This window comes from Scomber scombrus, chromosome 9 (assembly GCF_963691925.1).
Source record: "Scomber scombrus chromosome 9, fScoSco1.1, whole genome shotgun sequence".
Lineage (NCBI taxonomy): Eukaryota > Metazoa > Chordata > Actinopteri > Scombriformes > Scombridae > Scomber > Scomber scombrus.
The window spans coordinates 13,724,207-13,743,726 of NC_084978.1; the positions used below are offsets into that span (position 1 = coordinate 13,724,207).

The window sequence follows — 19,520 nt, forward strand, 5'->3', positions numbered from 1 at the left end:
CCTCACTTAAAAACGCTGAAACTAATTAGGAGCAGACAGAACGTCTGCCATTTGTTATTTAACCTCTCACCTTTTGTATAACAACTGGCTTCAAAGTCTTTGTCATCTGATCAGTGCTGCCTCACTCAGAGAAAATAAACACATCTTTTTTACCCAAGCAAAAAGAACAACATTCTATTTTATACATCAATAAAAGCTAAAGATGGCACTGAAACAGAGCACTGAAGCATTTTCAGGATTTGAGCACCTGCCAGACACTTTGTACAATTTGACTGATAATGATACAAATAGTTGAAATAGTGCAATGCTGAATACATTTCATCCATTATGTGTTTTTTTGCAATCTGGACCTTCACAGCTCAATATAAAAGTCATAATATGGAAGAAAGGTTATGGTAATCTAAAAAAGTGGCATTTTCATTAAGTCCTCATTTTATGTGTGCCTCAACTCATTGCACAAAATATGACGCAACTATTTACATTGTTATTTAATTATGTAAATAAGGGCATTTTAACCACTTACTACAAGACATGCTGGTATTGTGATTATAAGAGGGTCACTGAACACCACAAGGACAGGATGAAAATGAATTAATGCATGTTTTTGCTTTTCACTCAGTGCTGCACTCAGTTTATTATTTCATTTGTGGGCAAGAAATTATTTGATTCTCTATTTTTAACAAATCACTGAAATAAAAGATACAGTTTGAGCTGGATAGAACATCCTGATTAATAAACACAACACTAAAAGTTAATCTCAAAAAGGATTTTAAAGAGCTTTTTCATGTTTTACATAACAATCCACATAGAGAGTAAACAAAATCATTAGTCCCTTGCTTCATGTACCTTTTAACAACAATCACTGAATGAAGCAAACCAGTGAATATATTTACATAAGCTCAACTCTATAACTTGTCACTTCTTAGTGTAATAGCAGGTGTAGGGCATAATTTAGCTTGGAAGCATACTGTGGACTTTTACACACTGTGGCCTATGCACTTTTTGTATCAGTGTGTGTGTGTGTGTGTGTGTGTGTGTGTGTGTGTGTGTGTGTGTGTGTGTGTGTGTGTGTGTGTGTGTGTGTGTGTGTGTGTGTGTGTGTGTGTGTGTGTGTGTGTGTGTGTGTGTAACTGCCTTGGCTGTAATGACGTGGAGAAAGCTCAATCAGAGGCACCAAACGGTGTGTGAAATGGCCAGGGTTCAGACAGCAACCTGCTCAGAATGACTAATGCTGTACCAGCGATGTGCTCTCATAATCCTGACACATACAAGAATGTAACGCTAAAGGCCACTCAGGCTCTCTATTCCTCTTGTCCTCTAACCATCTAACCCTTATTTCAGTTATGACTTCAAATAAACATGGGGATGTTTGCCAATACTTTACTATAAAGCTCCAGGTCACAGACCTCGAAGACTTTGGAGGTGAACCTTTCTGATTAAAAAAAGGCTCATTAACAAAGTCTAACATGTCCTATTCGTCCCTCAGGTGCCATGAACAGAAATATGAAAAAAGAGGCTGGTTTATTCAACACTTGGGATCAGTTATGAAACATCAATGAGATGATGTCAGTGAGATACGGTTTTGTTTGCTCCACTAATGGAAAATTGAAATGTAATATCTCAGTGTGTGTGCGTGGATGCATCTTGCATACAATGTGTGTGGATGTGTCTGCCAATATCATGACCCTGCAGCTCTCAGGTCTCCTGGGGGATTGTGGGTGAATCATAACCAATGTTGTTGTAAGCCGGAGGAAGGTGGCTAAAAGCCCCTGTGACTGATTGCTGTGTAGGAAGCCCTAGACAGTGTAAATACTTTAAACAGCAGCACGTCTCCTGTTGACGTCTTCAATGAACAGGACTCAGTTCAGGAAGCAGTTTAGTTACATAGAAGGTTGAGGACCAAGTTCAAAGCAACATCCAGTATTAAAATGACGTTTTGGTGATAACACAAACAGCTTTTTGGTGCACATGATGCCTGTTTCTGGGTTAGCTACAGCCTCCAATGCCACATTATTTTTTCCATCAGTCAGCCGAGGGTGAGCAAGAGGAAGATAAGATCATACAGCATGCACACATACACTTGTGAATAGCTAATTCAATGAGAAGCAAACATACACTTAACAAACACGCAGAGCCCAGTCTGCCAAATCTAACATGAGTCTCTAAATGACTGTCATCAGAAGAACATCCAGTTTCTATCATTGCCAGTATCACAACAGGAGGGAGCCGGAGGAGGAAATCAAGTACAGGAGATGCTCCCTTGCCAAAATGGGTGACTGAACACATGAATGCAGGCCCTTTGGCAATATCCATCATGGTGGGAAAGCAACAGAGAGAACGCATTTAGGAATTGAAAGACCATAAATAACAAAATCACTTTTATTCTCTTTCAAGTTATCCCTCATCCGCTAACCAGAACACACCCAGGAAATGGGGTCCCATCATATTGAAGAGGAACATCTGGTATCAAAGAGAAATCAAGGAAGTGTGTTACGGCCAAAAGAAAGAAGCACAGACTTTCTGAAAGTTTGTATTAATAACTCCATGCTAATTTTATCCCGTCTAGCAAGAGCAGTCTTAGTCCCAGAATACAGTGAAGTGATGTTGTCCTATATATCCCCCACCAGTATGACACATCAAGCAAGGAAATGGAGTGAGATTAAAGGCCTCATCTCAGACACCAGCTGGCTTAAACTGTCTTCTTACTGATGGAGACACAAAGGAAAGCTTTGAGACTGCCACAGAGTATAAGGTCATGTTTGTGTCTTTTTTTATGAGTTCCTAATATTGGACACAACTGTCATTTTAGGTGATGGTCACTTCCTAATGAGGAGTATGAAAGCACATACTAAACTATTCTTGAAACTTAAACTAGTTTATATGGTGTCTTGGTTTAGTAAAAGCAAAAAAAAAAAGTTCAAATGGAGAGAAATGTGTGCCCTCCTGCTGGAAAGGAACACTGAATGCTGTGTAGATATCTGCCGTCTCTTTCATGCACATATTTGTACATAAACCAAATCTGTGTCCTCAGAATAACCCCATCACTTTCCTCGTCTGGCCTCAAGAATAGCTGTGAATATTACGCAATGAGGTTAAATGTGCAGTGCAGCGAACTGGATGTGAACATTAATGAAGCTCATTTTAGTCCGGCCACACACTCTGAATTTCCCTTGTGACTGATGCATTTCCTCGAGGAAGGTTTTGGGGGTTTCATTCCCCTGGTGGGGGAAGTATGGCGCACTGATGTCTCATGATGTCTGACTGCAGATCAGAGAGACAAGGAAGCTGCACAGAGTATGTTTCCTCAGCCGGTGTGTATACAATAACTGATGAATGATCGTGTATGGATTCTAAACCTATGGCGCCACATTTGAGGTTCAAATGTTTACAAAAAAGATCAGAATGTGTGTAAACATGTCAGTGCGATTGCATGGTTCAGATTGGCATGGATTATTTCGGTATACTTAAAAGCCTGATGTGTTAGGTGGAACAGATCGACTAAGCTGGAAGTGACACGACAGGAGACATGACTCAACTGATGGGAGTGGGTGGGTAAATAGGTCATGTTCCCTACACAACACAGAGTATCCCACTTTCAACTTTCATTCCCTGTGTTTGTTGGTGAAGTCAGCATAGAGAGAAATCAATGGAAGTATAATGACAATGGATGGTAGTGGACCATTTGTTGAAACATAACAGGTGGGAGGAGCTGTGCAGAGCTGATAGAGAACCCTCCAGAGCGCTGAAAAAAACACAAAAGTAGGCCAAAACACAGCAGTAAAGCAGTAGTGGCTCTCTGCGGCCTTTCATTGGCATACAGTATTATATGAAATGCAACACTATTTAAGAATGGCACTGAACTTTTAAAATCAAAATGAAGCCTGCAGTCATAACACAGCGCTCCAATATAATCTGCCTACATTACATGAGGATAGGATGTAATCACCAGCCTTCAGGGAAATGCTTGGTAACTGGTGAATATTTGGCCAGTGTGTACAATAACCTATTAATAATCTTATTCTAGTCAGTATCAGTTGTGTACTCACACACAACTGATACTGACTAGAATAAGACTCCTCTTCCGAAAACAGGGGGCTAATATGAAATTACACCAACATGCGTGAAAAATGTGTCCTTTGAGCATGTGTAGACAAACCTTAGAATTCACCAGAATGTCTGTAAATTAGTATCATGATTTAAGACTTAACATGCTGATATCCAACCCACAATTCTGAGCTGGTAAACCTGATTTTCTGAGCACTCATATATGTCTTTTGAAGACTTAATTTATTTCACCACAAAACAGCCAATTAAGCTAGCATTAATGCTGGATTTATTTTTTGTATTTTTGGCAGTTGTATGTATTGAATTTATTTATTTTAGTTGTTAAAAAAATGAAAACCAGTTTAACAAATATGGTAACTGCAGATAAAAATGGGGGAAATCTAGAGCTACAGGTATTGGCTACAGCAAGAAAACAAGTAACTTAATCCAAGAAGTGTGATGCTTACATTTGAAAATTGTGATTTTGATTAATTTGTTGTATGAAATTGTTGTATGAAATTGGCAGATAAAAAGTTCCTTGAAAAACTGTTAAAGCAACTGTTATTTACAAGGTAACCACCACCCACTCTGGCCAGCTGATACCTGAAATCAATCAAGCAGCATCTTATTATATTTATTCTAACAGGAATAAACCCTGTTAAATATTCATTTGTTCATCAATCCTGCTGTCTTTATGAACCCGTCAAAAAGGATGAAGAGGGCACCAGAAGATCCAAAGGGAAAATATTTACAGTGTGTGTGTGTGTGTGTGTGTGTGTGTGCGTGTGTGCGTGTGTGTGTGTGTGTGTGCATGCGTGTGTATGTGTTTGTGTGTATGTGCGCGTGTGTGTGTGTTCTATTCTGTAAACCGTTCTGTAAGGGATCTAGAGGATTTTGATGTGGTTCTGCCTTTCATCCCTATAACAATTTATTGCATGACTCACTAGTTCTGTTTATGGTAAGTAAGAGATTGAATGTATGTGTGTATATAGTGTGTGTGTGTGTGTGTGTGTGTGTGTGTCTGTGTGTGTGTGTGTGTGTGTGTGTGTGTGTGTGTGTGTGTGTGTGTGTGTGTGCTCAGTATGTTCCAAAAAAACATACATTTTGTGTAAATCTTAATGTATGTTAAGAAAATAAACATTAAGAAAAACAACAGGTGTACAGCAGTATTTCGCCCAACCAGTCCACGGGATCTGCGTTCAAATTGTTGCAATTTTAGAGATGACAACAGACAGAGATGAGTATGACCAAAGTTGGAATAACACCACAGTATCCCTGGTTCTTTCCAGGCTTGTCCCGGTATTAGGCCTTACAGCCAGTGGCGTGTAGTAAGTCAGAGGTCATCATTTACATGATTGAATGAATGCACTGGTCCTTCTGCTGCTGATTGAAGGATCAGTGCAAATGACTGCAGCCTATATCATATTACTAAGACTAAGTTCCCCCGGCAACACAGCTGCTGCAGTATTTTGTGTCTGACGCTCAGTCAGTTTACTGAAGTAGCTGCCACAAATGCACTCATATTCAACAAGTCAAAGCAGGTCTGTTTTAGCACTGCTGTAGCACAGAGAGTAGGAAAAGCACTGTTCCTGAATCTCTAGGCATGACCTGTAACATGCACCGTCATCCAGGGTCAATGTGTGTGTTTGAAACTGATAGATAACATGAGGAGATTAGGACATATTAACTAGTGCTTTGGCAGTTAGAAGTGCAGATTAGTAGATGGTGGTTGCGTGACACTGGCCTGTTGCGATGATGGTTTACGTATGATCATCAGGACTGCCTCCCTGTCTGCCTGATTGCTGGCCATTACATCATACCGAACATGCATCAGACGCCTATGACATCCCACTCACACACATACGAACAGAGCATAGCCAAGAGCACATGCATAGTATATTGATCATTACATTGAAGGGGTACTCATTTTATTACAACATATGAGCAATATCTTAATTCTGATTCATCATAACCTTTAACATTTTTGAATTTATTAATTTGTTATTGTATTTATTTCCATCTAAGAATGTGTATGTTTGAGTATGTGGCAGAGAGAGAGAGAGAGAGAGAGAGAGAGAGAGAGAGAGAGAGAGAGAGAGAGAGAGAGAGAGAGAGAGAGAGAGAGAGAGAGAGAGAGAGAGGAGAGAGAGAGAGAGAGGAAAATACCGCGACAGCTGTCAATATACGCTGGCAGGGCCTGATGACATGTGCAATGTCTAATTATCTCTCCAGCCACTGGATTAACTAGATAACACTAATGGCTGCCATAAGGCCGTTACACACACACGTACATGCACAGCTCAGAAATGCAGATCAGTCCGACAAGTGCAAACAGATAGATCTCCTTTTACAAAGAGAGTAGATGTGTTGTGTTTTTTTGTACTTAGAAATTAGGGACATGTTACTATATGATATGGTTTTGAGGAAAAAGGGGTAAAAGGCATTGAGGGCTGTAGTAAGTTATGTAGCATGCCTTCATTGCTGCAGTGGTTTGCGTTTGTGTTTGTATGTGAGCATGAATTCTGCAAGGTCTCACTGGCACCTGACAACTGATGTTCAGTGCAGCCACACGCATGCAACACCTCTATGTTGTTATTTATTCAGTCCAATGCACCGACCTGTCTCACTTGGTTGCTCGTATGCGTGCTGTAAAATTAGATTTGGGTCTGCGATAATGACTTGCGGTCGTCCTGTTCACAGCATACTGATGCAAGAAGCCAAACCGAGGGTGTGTGTGTTTGTGTGTGTAGTGAGAACGATGAAGAGGAACAAGGTTGTACAACACACTCTGCTTGAATTTGTTGGAGGTAAAGGGCATGTCATACAGGCCAATTGAGTAACTTACATCAGGGCTCATTCGACAAACACCTGCAGAGGGTAATGGAAGAGCACTGTACACCTTAGTGAACAGAAACACATGCTGGAAGGAGCTGATGAAGGTGACAACACTGCCAACGGCACAGCGCTGTTTGACAGTTGAAGAATTATCATTTCATTAACAGTATGCATTATTTATATCAGACTCATCTATTGCCCTGGCACATATATTTACAATGCCCTTAAGAGATCACTGGGCTACTGATGATGGAGAGAAATTCATTTAACATTATCATGCTGAGTATTTTTATTCTTTCAGTAAAACTTAACCTTCCTTGTGTAGATATATGCTATGAATTGGCCACTGCTAAAATATCAGATAAGGGGATTAATTACTTTGTTGTTTGTTTCATATAAATATGTGGTCCTACGTATGTGTAACAATTTGAAAGCAGTGAGCTTGTTGTGTAATAAGAATGCATCCCAGCTGGAAGACAGTTTACCCTGAAGTGTAATTAAATAGACACACACCTTCCCACATTACACCACATTTGTATTGTCTCTCAGATGTACAAAGATGAAGAGGGGTAAGGTTAAGCAAACAGATTCGAGGTGAACCATAAAACTCTGTAAGCATATGGGCAGATGACCAATGTACACAGCCATTACAAGGCATGATCCTAATGATTAAATACATAACTTGGATGCTCTAGCTGTTTTTTTAAATAGTAGCTGCTGTTGCAAAGTCAGGCAGGAGATTGCACAGCACACAGATCACTGAGTCTGCATTAAATTGGCTAAGGCAACTGAGGAATACCCTGGACACTTTCCAGACATTTAACCACCATTGAGAAGGAAGTAAACAAACAATCCGTCTCAAGCCTAGCACACAAAAATACAACCAAGAAAAGAAAACAGGGGAAGAAGACAGAAAACAGTCACTTGCTGGCACAGAATTTAACATGATTCTTAATTAAAAGGTATTTGCAAGCAAATAAACAATCTTTTCTCCAACATCTGGCAATATCAATACATAGTATATCCTCTGTATGCAGAGGACAACACAACTCTTCTGGCATTTAATCTGAGTTTCATCAAGCTCCCTTGAAGAGCCAAGCTGTCTCAGGGGCTGGCAAGCGATATGATGGGAGCAATTGGGTGTCTGTATGAATGCTAGCCAACAACAGCCCTGGCGGGCAGACTTGCGCATTACTTGATGCCCCCTGAGATGAGACAGGCAAGAGCTTTACATAACCCCACCAGCACCTAAGATGACTGTCTGTATGTGCCAAACTGGTCTCTGCATCACACGGTGCTTACCCAGTTCTTTCCTTGATAAACTGAAAGAAAATAATCACTATTTTACACAGTTTATATTATTGTGCACTATATACATTACATTTCATCACAAATGGGTAGAATAGCATGGACTAGTTGTGATCAGATTGATTGATGTGGTTCTGGTTGGCAAACATTATTTTTGTGGGTTTTAAAGTCAAGTCTGCCATGCTTGACAGAACACATCATCCAAGCTGATGATGTTATTGCAGGAAACATGACTCAGCAGACGGGAGTGGACAGGTAAATACAGTAGAAAAGGAATAAGGACTCCCCATGTGACCTTTCATTTGAGTTCATTGTCACCATAACAAACCCATATTCAGATAACAGGAAGACACCCAGTCACTGCCACTGTCTGAACTGGGAGAAAATCCCAACCAATACTGTACATTTGAGACCAGTAGCATACTAACATTTGAGAGTAAAAAAACAAGAAAAATAGGATGACACGTTGACTAATATATTAGCTTTTTACAAAACTCATTACATTTTTGTGAAAGATGCTTTATATTGTAAATAAAAAATATGAGCACAATATTAACTGGGTGGGATTTAAATGTTGTGTACTCATACTCACTGATTGGCCAATATCAGCCAGGCTCTACTGGGGAGTTGTGACAAAATATCTAAAATTGAGTAAAAACTGTCACAGGATGTCAAAAACATGCTGAAAATAAAACAAAGGATTCGAAGCCAGTGAAATAAAGGATGTAAATGAGTTACAAACTAAAATATTCAGTTCTGCCCAGGCAATGTGTCTGCCTTCCATCTTTGATATCAAGGAGTGTCAGATAAAACATATCTGATACAGCTCTAAAAATATCTAAGATGACAACTCATCAACAGAGAGATGATTTAGGCACTGAGTAGCTGCTTTTTGTCTCAAAAGTAAGCACACAGTTCACTCAAGTTTTGTATAAACCTCATGAGTTAACTACAAAGGAAAATAAAGGGAGAGTGGGAACAGTCACTATACCGGCAAATGTCTGCGTTATGTCTTGGGCAGAGGAACAAGCTGATGAATAACTAGCAGAGGCATGCTGCAATTTTGGCAGAGGACCAAATACTGTACATACTGTGCAGCCTATTGACATTGCCCGGATCAAATGGGCTTCTAGTTAGCCATATGCAAAAAGGCTAAAATCTTTGATCATAGTATGTGTTATTTTATGTTTCGATATTGATATCATTGTAGTGCATTTTCTGAAAATTAATTTGAGAAACTGCCAGATGGTAATGTATGAAATAGCAAGATGGTAATGGCTGCTTTGGTCGATCCAGTGCAAGTCAAAGAAAATAATCCTACTGACTGATGTGCAACATTGCCTGCAATGGGCAACCACATATTAAAGGGAAGTCTATCATGGCAAAATCTCTCCAGGTTGACACATTTCTAATCTCTGATACTTTATATTGCCAAATTGCCCAACCTTTGTTGTAAAGGAAAAAAAATATGCCAGAAATGACAATGTGAACCTCTGAGGCTTCCATATACACTTTCCATAAAATGCAATAAAGTACAGTAACTACTAAACTGTCCACTATACTATCAGGCTGCTGTCTTCTTAGGTTGAGTTGCATTTTTGTACTTTTCAGTGATGATCAATGAAAACAATAAATGATGAGCAATATGCAGCTGTTCCCATCAGGTCCAGGTCACATTTCAGGTCATTACAGCCCTTATGTGTAGGTTTATGATTTTCGCAACTCCATCGATCCATTTTCTATACCACTTACTGTCTAGAGGGTCACAGGGGGGCTGAAGCCAATCTCAGCTGCCACTGGGCAGGGGGTGGGGTACACCCTGGACAGATCACCAGTCCATCACAGGGCTAACAATAGTATACAGACAAACAACCATTCACACGTACATTCGCACCTACGGGCCTAGAGTCACCTAACCTAAACTAACATTTTAGCAACCCCCAGTAAAATGTGGCTGAAAGCAAGTGGCTGCACCATTTTTCACCTGGATTTTTATTTGTCTCCAAGTAAAAAGTACATTGCACCAATTTTAAAGGTGCAATAATCACACAAAATGGTTTTAATGGATGGTCTACACAAAATGATCTACACTTCAAGTACTTGTTTTACCAAGCATGTCAGGCAAGGCTATACCAAACAGGACTAGGTATATTAGTATATTAGTTTATATATTACATCTGTGACTTAACTTCTCCCCAGTAAAGAATACAGCTTTGCATTTGTGTAGTCTCTACTGTATCTTGGCAGTTGTCAGGAGCCACTTTGCTAGTCTGCCTTTTAATGTGATACTGACTCAGCAGTTCGCCTCATTGCCCCAATTAAATAGCTTAATGCTTGTTTTCTCTGGGGAAAACTTACACACTGCTTGTGTCACAGTTACTACAACCTGACTGCTCTACTGATTATTCCTGTTTAGCTCAGATTTAGAGGCAACACTGTAGTTAAACGGGAACTTTTTTCCTGAATGAAACAATCATGCAGCAAGTCCATTAGAGACATAAACTGGGATTATAGTGTCAAGCTGGTGAAGGTACCCGTCATATGTGAGTCAGGCAGTGAAAGTGATGGGGACTATCTGCATCCTGAGTAAAGTTGCTAATGTGGACCTAGAGGATAAATTCACATAATGCATTTAGCTACAGTATGTGGAGTACAAATCAGCATTTGACTGTACAGTACCTACATGTTTTTATTCCTGGGTATGCAGTGAATATGATTGTTTTTCCACAGTCCATTACATAAAGCACATTTTGGAATTCATTAAGTTTAGCCTCGAAGCATTCAATATGAAAAACTGCATAAAATACCGCTTGATTCAACAGATGTGGACTGCCATTAACACGGATGGACATGGAGAAACATTCAACTTGACCTGACAAGCGACATGCTATTAATGAACATTAATGAATTTTGATAATGCAGATAGTTTGCTACAAACACTATATTGGCAATCAAGGCATTCAGTTTATGTTGTCATTGGCTCGTACAGTAGCTGTTACATCCAAGATGCGCTGCCAACTAATAATTTTACCATTACCAGTACCTGTGCCATGTGTCATGCCCTCCACTTCTGCCTCCTCCTCTACATAGCCTGGAGCCTCTCTCTCTTACCCCTCCTTATGTGTGCGTTTGTCTAATTACAGGAGCGAAGGTGTGTGGGAGTCAGCCAACCAGCTGCCAATCATCACGATTAGCTCTCCATAAATACCTGGATCAGCCTCCACTTCTTCACCAGATCGTAGACTCTGTTCATGCAGTTAGTCACGCTTTTAGCCTTTTGAGTGTTGTTACTGTTCTGCCAGTAGTCTAGCATTTATCTCATACCTGTTTCCCTGTGCCCACAGTTAACCTCCGCCTGATTCCAGCCCGGTCTCCGGACCTCCTGCCTCTTCTATCACCCTAATCCCACTGCACAATTCCCTGTTGTCTGGATACCGCTCTGCCTGGCACCCCTCAGCATTCCCTCTGCCCCGCTTGGCCCAGCTTTAGGTCCAAGTCTCAGCCCCAAAGTTCTAGGTACCTGCCCAAGCCCTCGTCCCAGTTTCCCGGCTATGAGGTCAGCAATAAACTATCTTTCTTATTTACTCACTGCCTCCTGTCTCTGTGTTCAGATTCATTACCCTAGCCCTATTTATTTTTTTCAAATATCTTAGAATGTCAATGGGGTTTGAGCCAAATTTGCAAATTTGGAATATTAGCAATACTCCATAAACTGCATATACAATATGTGTAGATTGAATATTAATTCATAACAGTGGTTTACTGTATTTCTAGGACACAATTCTGTGTGGCTGCTGCCATGGAAGAGAGGACTTGTGATGTGGATGCGAATAAGAGAGGAGTGCTAATTAAATAGACAATGATGGAATGTAATAGGCCTGGCAACTTTACTCTGCTGGTCTCTAGAGTAGTTTCTTGCTAATGTTGTCATATACACCTCCTCCTTCTGGTTGTTCATATGCCTTTAATTTAAGCCCCACGAGGAGAAAGAAGAGAACACTTCATCAGCATCTCTGTTTAAATCTGAGAAAATATGTTTGTGAGAATGTGCGCTTGTGTTTTTGTGCATGACGTTAAAAGAGCATGTTCACTTTGGGCATCTGCTTCCAAATGTCTGAAATTAAATGTTTAATGTAATATACAATGTAAAACACTTTTACTTGGTACATGTGGGATTATTTAACATAAATGTTGTCTCTCCACTATAAATTTAATTCTTAAACGTCTTAGTTGTCAAAGGTGTGTATACCTCTGTCCGTCTGGAAAAGAGTAGGCGAATGCTAAAACTTTCATATGATGAAAAATGCTCAACAGAGCGGTCCTGAAAGGTAAGTTAAGCGCAGCTGAATTTATAGTGCTGATGTGACATTGACCATCATGCTGGCCTGCTCTGTCCAGGCACTAAATCACATTATCATACATATTATTCATTTATACATATTCTATTTATGTATTGACTTAGGACAAACACAGTTGTTACTTTCATGCCGAAAGGGAAAAAAAAACAGGCCCTCATTGTAGCTTGTGTGCATCCTGAGGCTGCGTGTTTGTCTCTTGTAAACATTGCAGTAGTGTGCAGGACTCGGTGAGACACTGCAACGGGATACTGTTGCAGTGGAAGGAAGGATGCTGGCCCCCCTGAAATGTAATTGTGCCATGTCGACTTTGTGGTGAATCAACACCATGCATTTTACATCGGGTGTGGGGATTGGATGGGGCTACTATTCATCCCTCTTGCACTTCTGCTTACATTTTCATGGCTGAGTGGGCAGCAGATGAGTTATTTTGTCAATAAGGCTGAAATACATTAGACAGTAGCCTGAATGTTGAGCCACACAGGCACTAGACCTCATTCATTACTTATTTCATCACATTGCCTTAGATAGAGTATCTTGGAGCTCACAGTTGCTTAACACTGTAATAGCCTATTTGTTGATGGCTATTAGAGAGAGTTGATGTAACCTTTTAAATGAAGTTTGAAATTGGATCGGTTGGCCTTTGTTTAATTGAACCACTCCTCCTCAAAATGTAACTGCACCTCCCTGCACTGTCAAAACTCCAATATCAAATCTTCCACAAATGCAAATGCATTTGCAAAATGGTCACAGCTCATAACTGCATTATCACACAAAAAAACATAGAGAAAATAAATTAACAGCCACACAATCTTCATCATAATGGATTACAAATCTCAAGCAAGTTTAAAATATATGCTTGCTGATGTTCATACAGTAGTGAATTTCATACTGTACTGCTCACCACGTCTCTTTCAGACACATCATATTTGTATTAAGAATTCAAGAGTTGGAAAGAGAGAATATGAAAGTGTGTGAAATGGAGAGAGTGTGTGTCTGTAAGAGAAAGAGAGCTTGCTAGAGAGATGAGCTTGTATATGAGAGAGAAAAAGCTGAATGTGATGAGCAACTTCTGCTCAGATCATTTGTAATTTCAACAATTCAGGATTAAATCCAAATTTTTTTGTACACATCGCAGTCCAATTTCTATGTTTTTTTAATTTAAACCCCTTGAATGTTAACCTGACAACTAGGTTGGTGCATGGGAAGTTGCTTATTGTATGAAAACATTCCCAACTAGCATTGAAAGCTACAGTAAAGTATTCCTATTGAAATGTACAATTTTGCCTTTCTTTTTCCATAACGGTTACGGAGCAATATGAGTTTAAACACATGCACACTGCTCAATTCTTATATTTCTGTGTTTATGGCTCTATATGGGTTTCTGTCTGTGTATATATTATATGGCCAGGAACTATAAACACAAAGTCTTGTTGTCGCCTGCATTATGAATGGAGTATTTACATAGCCCTGCCTCCTCGAGAACCATCTTTTGTTTCTGTTGTGGAGAAACAGAACAGATCCAAAGAGAGAAACTGAAGCATAGGAAACAGGAGAGAGTGGTTTGAGAATGAAGAGGAAAATGAATCGACAGGTGGTGACAAGGATTGAGCCAAAGACAGTCAGATAGAGAACAAACTGAGAGTAGGCCTGGGAATGGAGGAAGAGAGTCCAGTGCACTGTGTGTCTGTGTTCTTGTGCTCCCTGCAGCTCTACTAAGATGAACTGATATGATTTGAACTTATCCTCTGGGGTGCTATACTCCAGGCTTATGTGCTACTGATGTGTTGCTCTGTTAAGCACATCTCCAGTGACATGTGAAAGCAATATCTTGGAGTCTCCTTTGAGTCAGCCATCTCAATGTGGTGCTAGGCTATGCATCAGAAGAATACGACTCAGAGGAAATAATTTTACAGATCACCCATATTTGTCACATTAGAACTCACCTCACTGTACCTTTCAGAGGACTATCAGCAACAGATACAACAAAAACAGCACACACACTCTTGCATCTCATGTGAATAAACATCTTTTAAAGAATTAAATAAATTCTTTATACTGTCTAAACAGTATCTGCTGCAATCCAGTGTGATTTACAAACTCTATTCAAGGGTTGTTTCATTCTAGAATGCGTGAACATCATTCTAAGTGCATCACAAAGCAGATGGAATGCTTTTGTCATGGTAACAGTGTGACAAGGCTTAGATCTTTCAACACATACAGCCCTCTTGATTTTACTTTTCAAATCAAATAATACTCAAAAAGGAAAGAGGAAATATATCCACATCTTCTGTGTCTTGCTAAGTACTGTAGGCATTTATGTGTTATTCATCCCTTTTGGCAACAGATGTAAGCAGAGAGCTCTGTATTGTACGTTGTTTGTTATTGTGTTTGTGTTTGTGTGTGTGTGTGTGTGTGTGTGTGTGTGTGTGTGTGTGTGCGTGCATGTGTGTGTGTGTCTAGCCTACTCCACATGTGGTTTCACACATTTTCCATCCGCATAGTGCATCAACATTAATGACGTCCTCATGAAGAGCTTACGTAACAGCTGTAGTCTCCAATCCATCCTTTGTAAATTTTAGTCACGTCCAACTGGAGCTGCAGCCAAACTGAATAATACATCTATACTGCTCTAGCCAGACCTCCGCTAGTATACCACTTCTTTTCTCTCTCACACAAGGATAAGTGTGTTTCAATCAATCAATCAATCAATCAATCAATCACTCAATCAATCTATCAAGCATATTTGTCACATGCAATCATTCAGGCACAATCACACTAAAATGCAATCCCAACAGTAACTTCAAATTTTGCAATGCAAATATACTAATTATGTAATGATTCGCAATAAATAAAAAATAATAAGAAATAATATATGTGTATGACTGTGGGGGTGGGTGAGGGGGAAAGGGGGCATGACAGTCTAAGGCAGACCTCATTTAGGATCCTAGGGGCCCAAGAGTAGAAACTCATCCGTAGCCTTTTGGTGCTGGCCTTGTGTATCCAGCACCTTCTTCCCGGGCGCAGCAGGGAGAAAAGGCTGTTATCTGGGTGGTTGGGATGTTTAATGATTCTTTTAGGCCTTATGTCTGGTATGAATATCCTTTAAAAAGGGTAGAGAGCTGCCTATTGTATGTTCAGTTGAACACACCACTCTTTGCAGGGCTTTTTGGTCCTGCTTGGTGCTGTTTGCAAACTAGGCAGTGATGTCCCCTTCAGGACGCTCTTGACGGTGCAGTTCATCAGTATTTGAGAGGATACCCCTGGAGTTTCCTCATACCTCTGAGGTGAAACAGTCTCTGTCTTGCCTTTCTCAACACCAAGTTAATATGCCACACCCAGCTAAGGCCCTTGGTGATATGGACACCAAGGTACTTGCAGCTGTCTACACTCTACATCTACACTCTACATCTGTTCATATTAAGGGGGGCATAATTTCTTCCCTTCTTCTTTGTCCACTATCATCTCCTGAGTCTTGCTGATGTTCAGAAGTAGGCTATTGTCCTCTACTTCATTTAGGTAGGGCTTTTCATTGTTATCTCTGATAAGGCCCAACAAAGCTGTGTCGTCAGCAAACTTGACGATGATGCTGGAGTTAAAAGTGGCTACACAGTTGTGTATGTACAGGGGAGTACAGCATGAGGCTCAAAACACAAAAGGCTAAGGGTAGAAGAGGTGTGTCCGCCAACCCTCACCACCTAGGGTCTGTCCTTCAGGAACTCAAAGATCATCTAAACAATAAAGTGTTTAATCTCAGTTTTGTCATGAACCTAGAGTGAACTATGGTGTTGAACACTGAACTACAGTCAATTAACAGCAATCTAATATAGTCCCCTTTCTTGTCCAGGTGAAATAGGGTGGTGTGGAAGATATGCGCTATGGTATCTTACATTAATTGGTTGGGGCAGTAGGCAAACTGTATTGTAGTGGGTCCAGTTTGCTAGATGTGAAAGGTATACCCAACCTTTAACTTTTGCTTCAGCTGTTGCTTGCTTGCTGCTGCTGGTTTCAAAGAGAGCTTAAAGTTTTTTTTCCCCTCACTTGTTACGGACACATCCGTACTTCACAAGGGGGTGGGTGGGTCAGTGTGGAGGGCGTGGGGGCTTGTAATCTGTAATAATCTGTCATAGTTTTTAGACCTTGCTATATGCTTCTGAGGTTGTCTTCGTGGAATTATAGTGCCACTTTCTTCCCTTTGTCCCTTTTTGCCTCCCTTGTTGCCATCTTTACACTGTAGGCTGCATATTTGTAATTATCCATGTTTTCAGACATCAGCCCTAAAATGTAGGCTGCAGCAATAACTATAGATCAGGTGAGCATGAAAAGGATAGCACTTTAATATTCCCATTCCTTTTTTTCTTTTTTGTCCTTTGTTCCTGTTCGACGGAATTGTGCTGTCTGGAATTCAAGGATTTAGCCAAGTTTTGAGGAATCAAAGGACATTACAGTTCCTGATATCCCATGGAAACTGATGCAGGCATGGAGATCATCCAGTTTATTATCCATGCCCGACATTGGTTAGTAGGATGCTTGGCAGACAAGATCCGTGAGGCTGTGAACGCAGCCAGTGTTTAATCCCTCATATTTTCCCCAGTGCCCTCTTCGATGTTGAGATGGATGCAGAGATGGTCTTGCTTGTCTATGTGGTCAGGATCAAAGCTGGTGTTTATTCTCTCCACATTTTCCTTGATATTTACATTATTTACTCTGACCTCATCCAGTCAAGTAGCACAGTCGGTAGGAAGAGAGTTCCATAAAGTGCTGAGATGACTATTTCCCTATCCTAATGAGTTACTCCTAGTCATGTTATTGTCCAGTATTGTCCAGTATTTTTCACAAAAAGTGCACAAGTTTAGCAGAGCTGAGAGGCAACTGGAAAGGCCCACACCTTCTGGAAGGCAGACAGGGGCTTACACTTGGTGTCGGTCCGGGGGGGTGCGTGCATGTGATCGGTCTAATAAGCGGCAACACAGAGCTGTAATGGCGCTTTGCTCTCACGCGCGCTGCATTTATAGTCAAACAAACACACACAAACACGCAGTCACTCTCTAGTGCGCGCTCTTGCTCACTCGCTCTAGATTCCACGAGATTGGATCTCATTTGCGGGCGTCAGGGAGTCGCTATCAATATGCGGGAGACTCCCGGAACTTCCGGGAGAGTTGGGATGTCTGGGAAGGTGTGCTTGAGTCGTTCAGTGGTTAAACAGACCACCATCAACAGGTTAACTGATATCTAAGCACATAAATATCATGGACCTCTTTCAACAAGACAAAACAGAGTGGTGCATTGCAGAAAACACATCAGTGGTGAGATAATTCATATCTTACCTATCAGGAAGTCTGCGAAGGAAAGCAATTTCTACAATCTTATCTCTCTATTGAGGAACAGGTGGAGGCAGTCATAGAACCTGAGTGCCAGACAGTGCAGGGTATGGTAGCATGCTTGAAGCACAAAGGGATTTTTTTATTTTTTTACTTTACTGCATGTCCTAGCTGTACAAAGACTGATAACATATACAGTACGCAGACATATCCCCATGCTGCTACAAGCACTAAGGGAGGAGAAAGAAAGAGATGAAGGGGAAAAGATCAACAAGGTTGTGTAAGAGAAAACGTAAAGTAAGGGAGGAAGGAGGGCAGGAAGGAAAGAAGGAAGGAGGGAAGGAAGGACGGAAAGACGGACTGACAGGGTAGGATGCAGCAACTAGGACCATTGAGCCACATGGCAGAAGCATAGGGAACACAGGGGACAAGAGGGGGGGGGATTGCAATCTGTATCTGAGTATATCCCGATCATAGTCATGAATATGAAACATTTCAATCTCACATAGTCTTCAGGACAGGAGGATAAAACTTTTTTTTTTTGTTCCATGAGGCCAAGTTGAAGTGGAAGCTAAAATTGCTTAGTCATTGATCTCATTAGGGCGGCAGCTGCCTCCATCTATGACACCTTTCTTTTTGCACTTTGTTTGGGTCTATGGATGCGCCTCGGGGTGGCAATGACCGAGTTAATGGCTTGGGTTAGGGAGGGGTGGAAAGGAGCTACAGATGCTATGCTCCTCAGTCCAACAAAAGGGGTGTGCAGGCAGACACATACACACTTTCCACTTTGTCTGTTTCTCTCACACACACTCACATTCAAAATCACACTCGACACATTCACACAAACATACTACGATGGACAGGAGCAGAGAGGCCCAAGAGAGAGTACCTACAGGTTCTCTGCAAGTAAACATGGCTTAAGCACTCAGACAGTCATATATTATGCTCAAACACACTCACATATGTGCACACACATGTGCACATGCGTGCACACACACACACACATTCTAGGGAGGGGCAGAAACGCAGCAGATGCTCTCTAAAAATGGGACAGAAATGAAAGAGAACTTAGAGGGGTGGAGAACTACTGTATCAGTTCACACAGAATACGAGAGAGAGGGGAAAACAAGACGGGAGTGGGCAGGAGGAAGCGAAGAGCATCGGCAAATCAAAACAAGGAGGGGGTGCGAACAAACCTTCGGGCTCCGAGCTCTCTTTGAGGACGACTTGCTTCAGCGGGCAGCAGAAGATTTCGTGACACTTAGCACGAAAGGGGGACCCTTTACTCCTTATATCCGCAGAGTGGATGGAGTCCTGCCGTAACATAATGTACTCCTGGGTACCTGGGGCAGCATCATCCTGGACTGCGGTGGTGCCATAACAGAATGAACTGGGGTTAGAAGGTTCACCACACACAAAAAGAAAAGAAAACAACAAAAACACAAGGCAGAATCACAGGCAAATAAAAAGACATCAAACATTAGCAACAGCTATATCTTTATATAACAGTAGTATAGCATGACAGGGAGGGAGAAGAAAGACAGAGGAGAGAGGGACAGAAGGGAATTAGAGAGAAAGAGACAACAACTAAAATTAAACACTAAATAAATAACAGTCGGGACTTTAAAATACTTCCTTGGTCGCTGAAAAGGAAAAG

General features: G+C 40.9%; 1 protein-coding gene across 1 annotated transcript in view; it reads right to left on the minus strand.

Moving 5' to 3' along the window:
• fgf13a (fibroblast growth factor 13a) overlaps positions 1-19,222 on the minus strand; it is a 55,625-nt gene extending 36,403 nt beyond the window's left edge. The window contains exon 1 of the mRNA XM_062425398.1: positions 19,060-19,222. Coding sequence (XP_062281382.1) covers positions 19,060-19,189 — 130 coding nt within the window. The 5' untranslated portion in view covers positions 19,190-19,222. The remainder of the gene's footprint in view (positions 1-19,059) is intronic.
• Between the last annotated feature and the right edge of the window lie 298 nt (positions 19,223-19,520).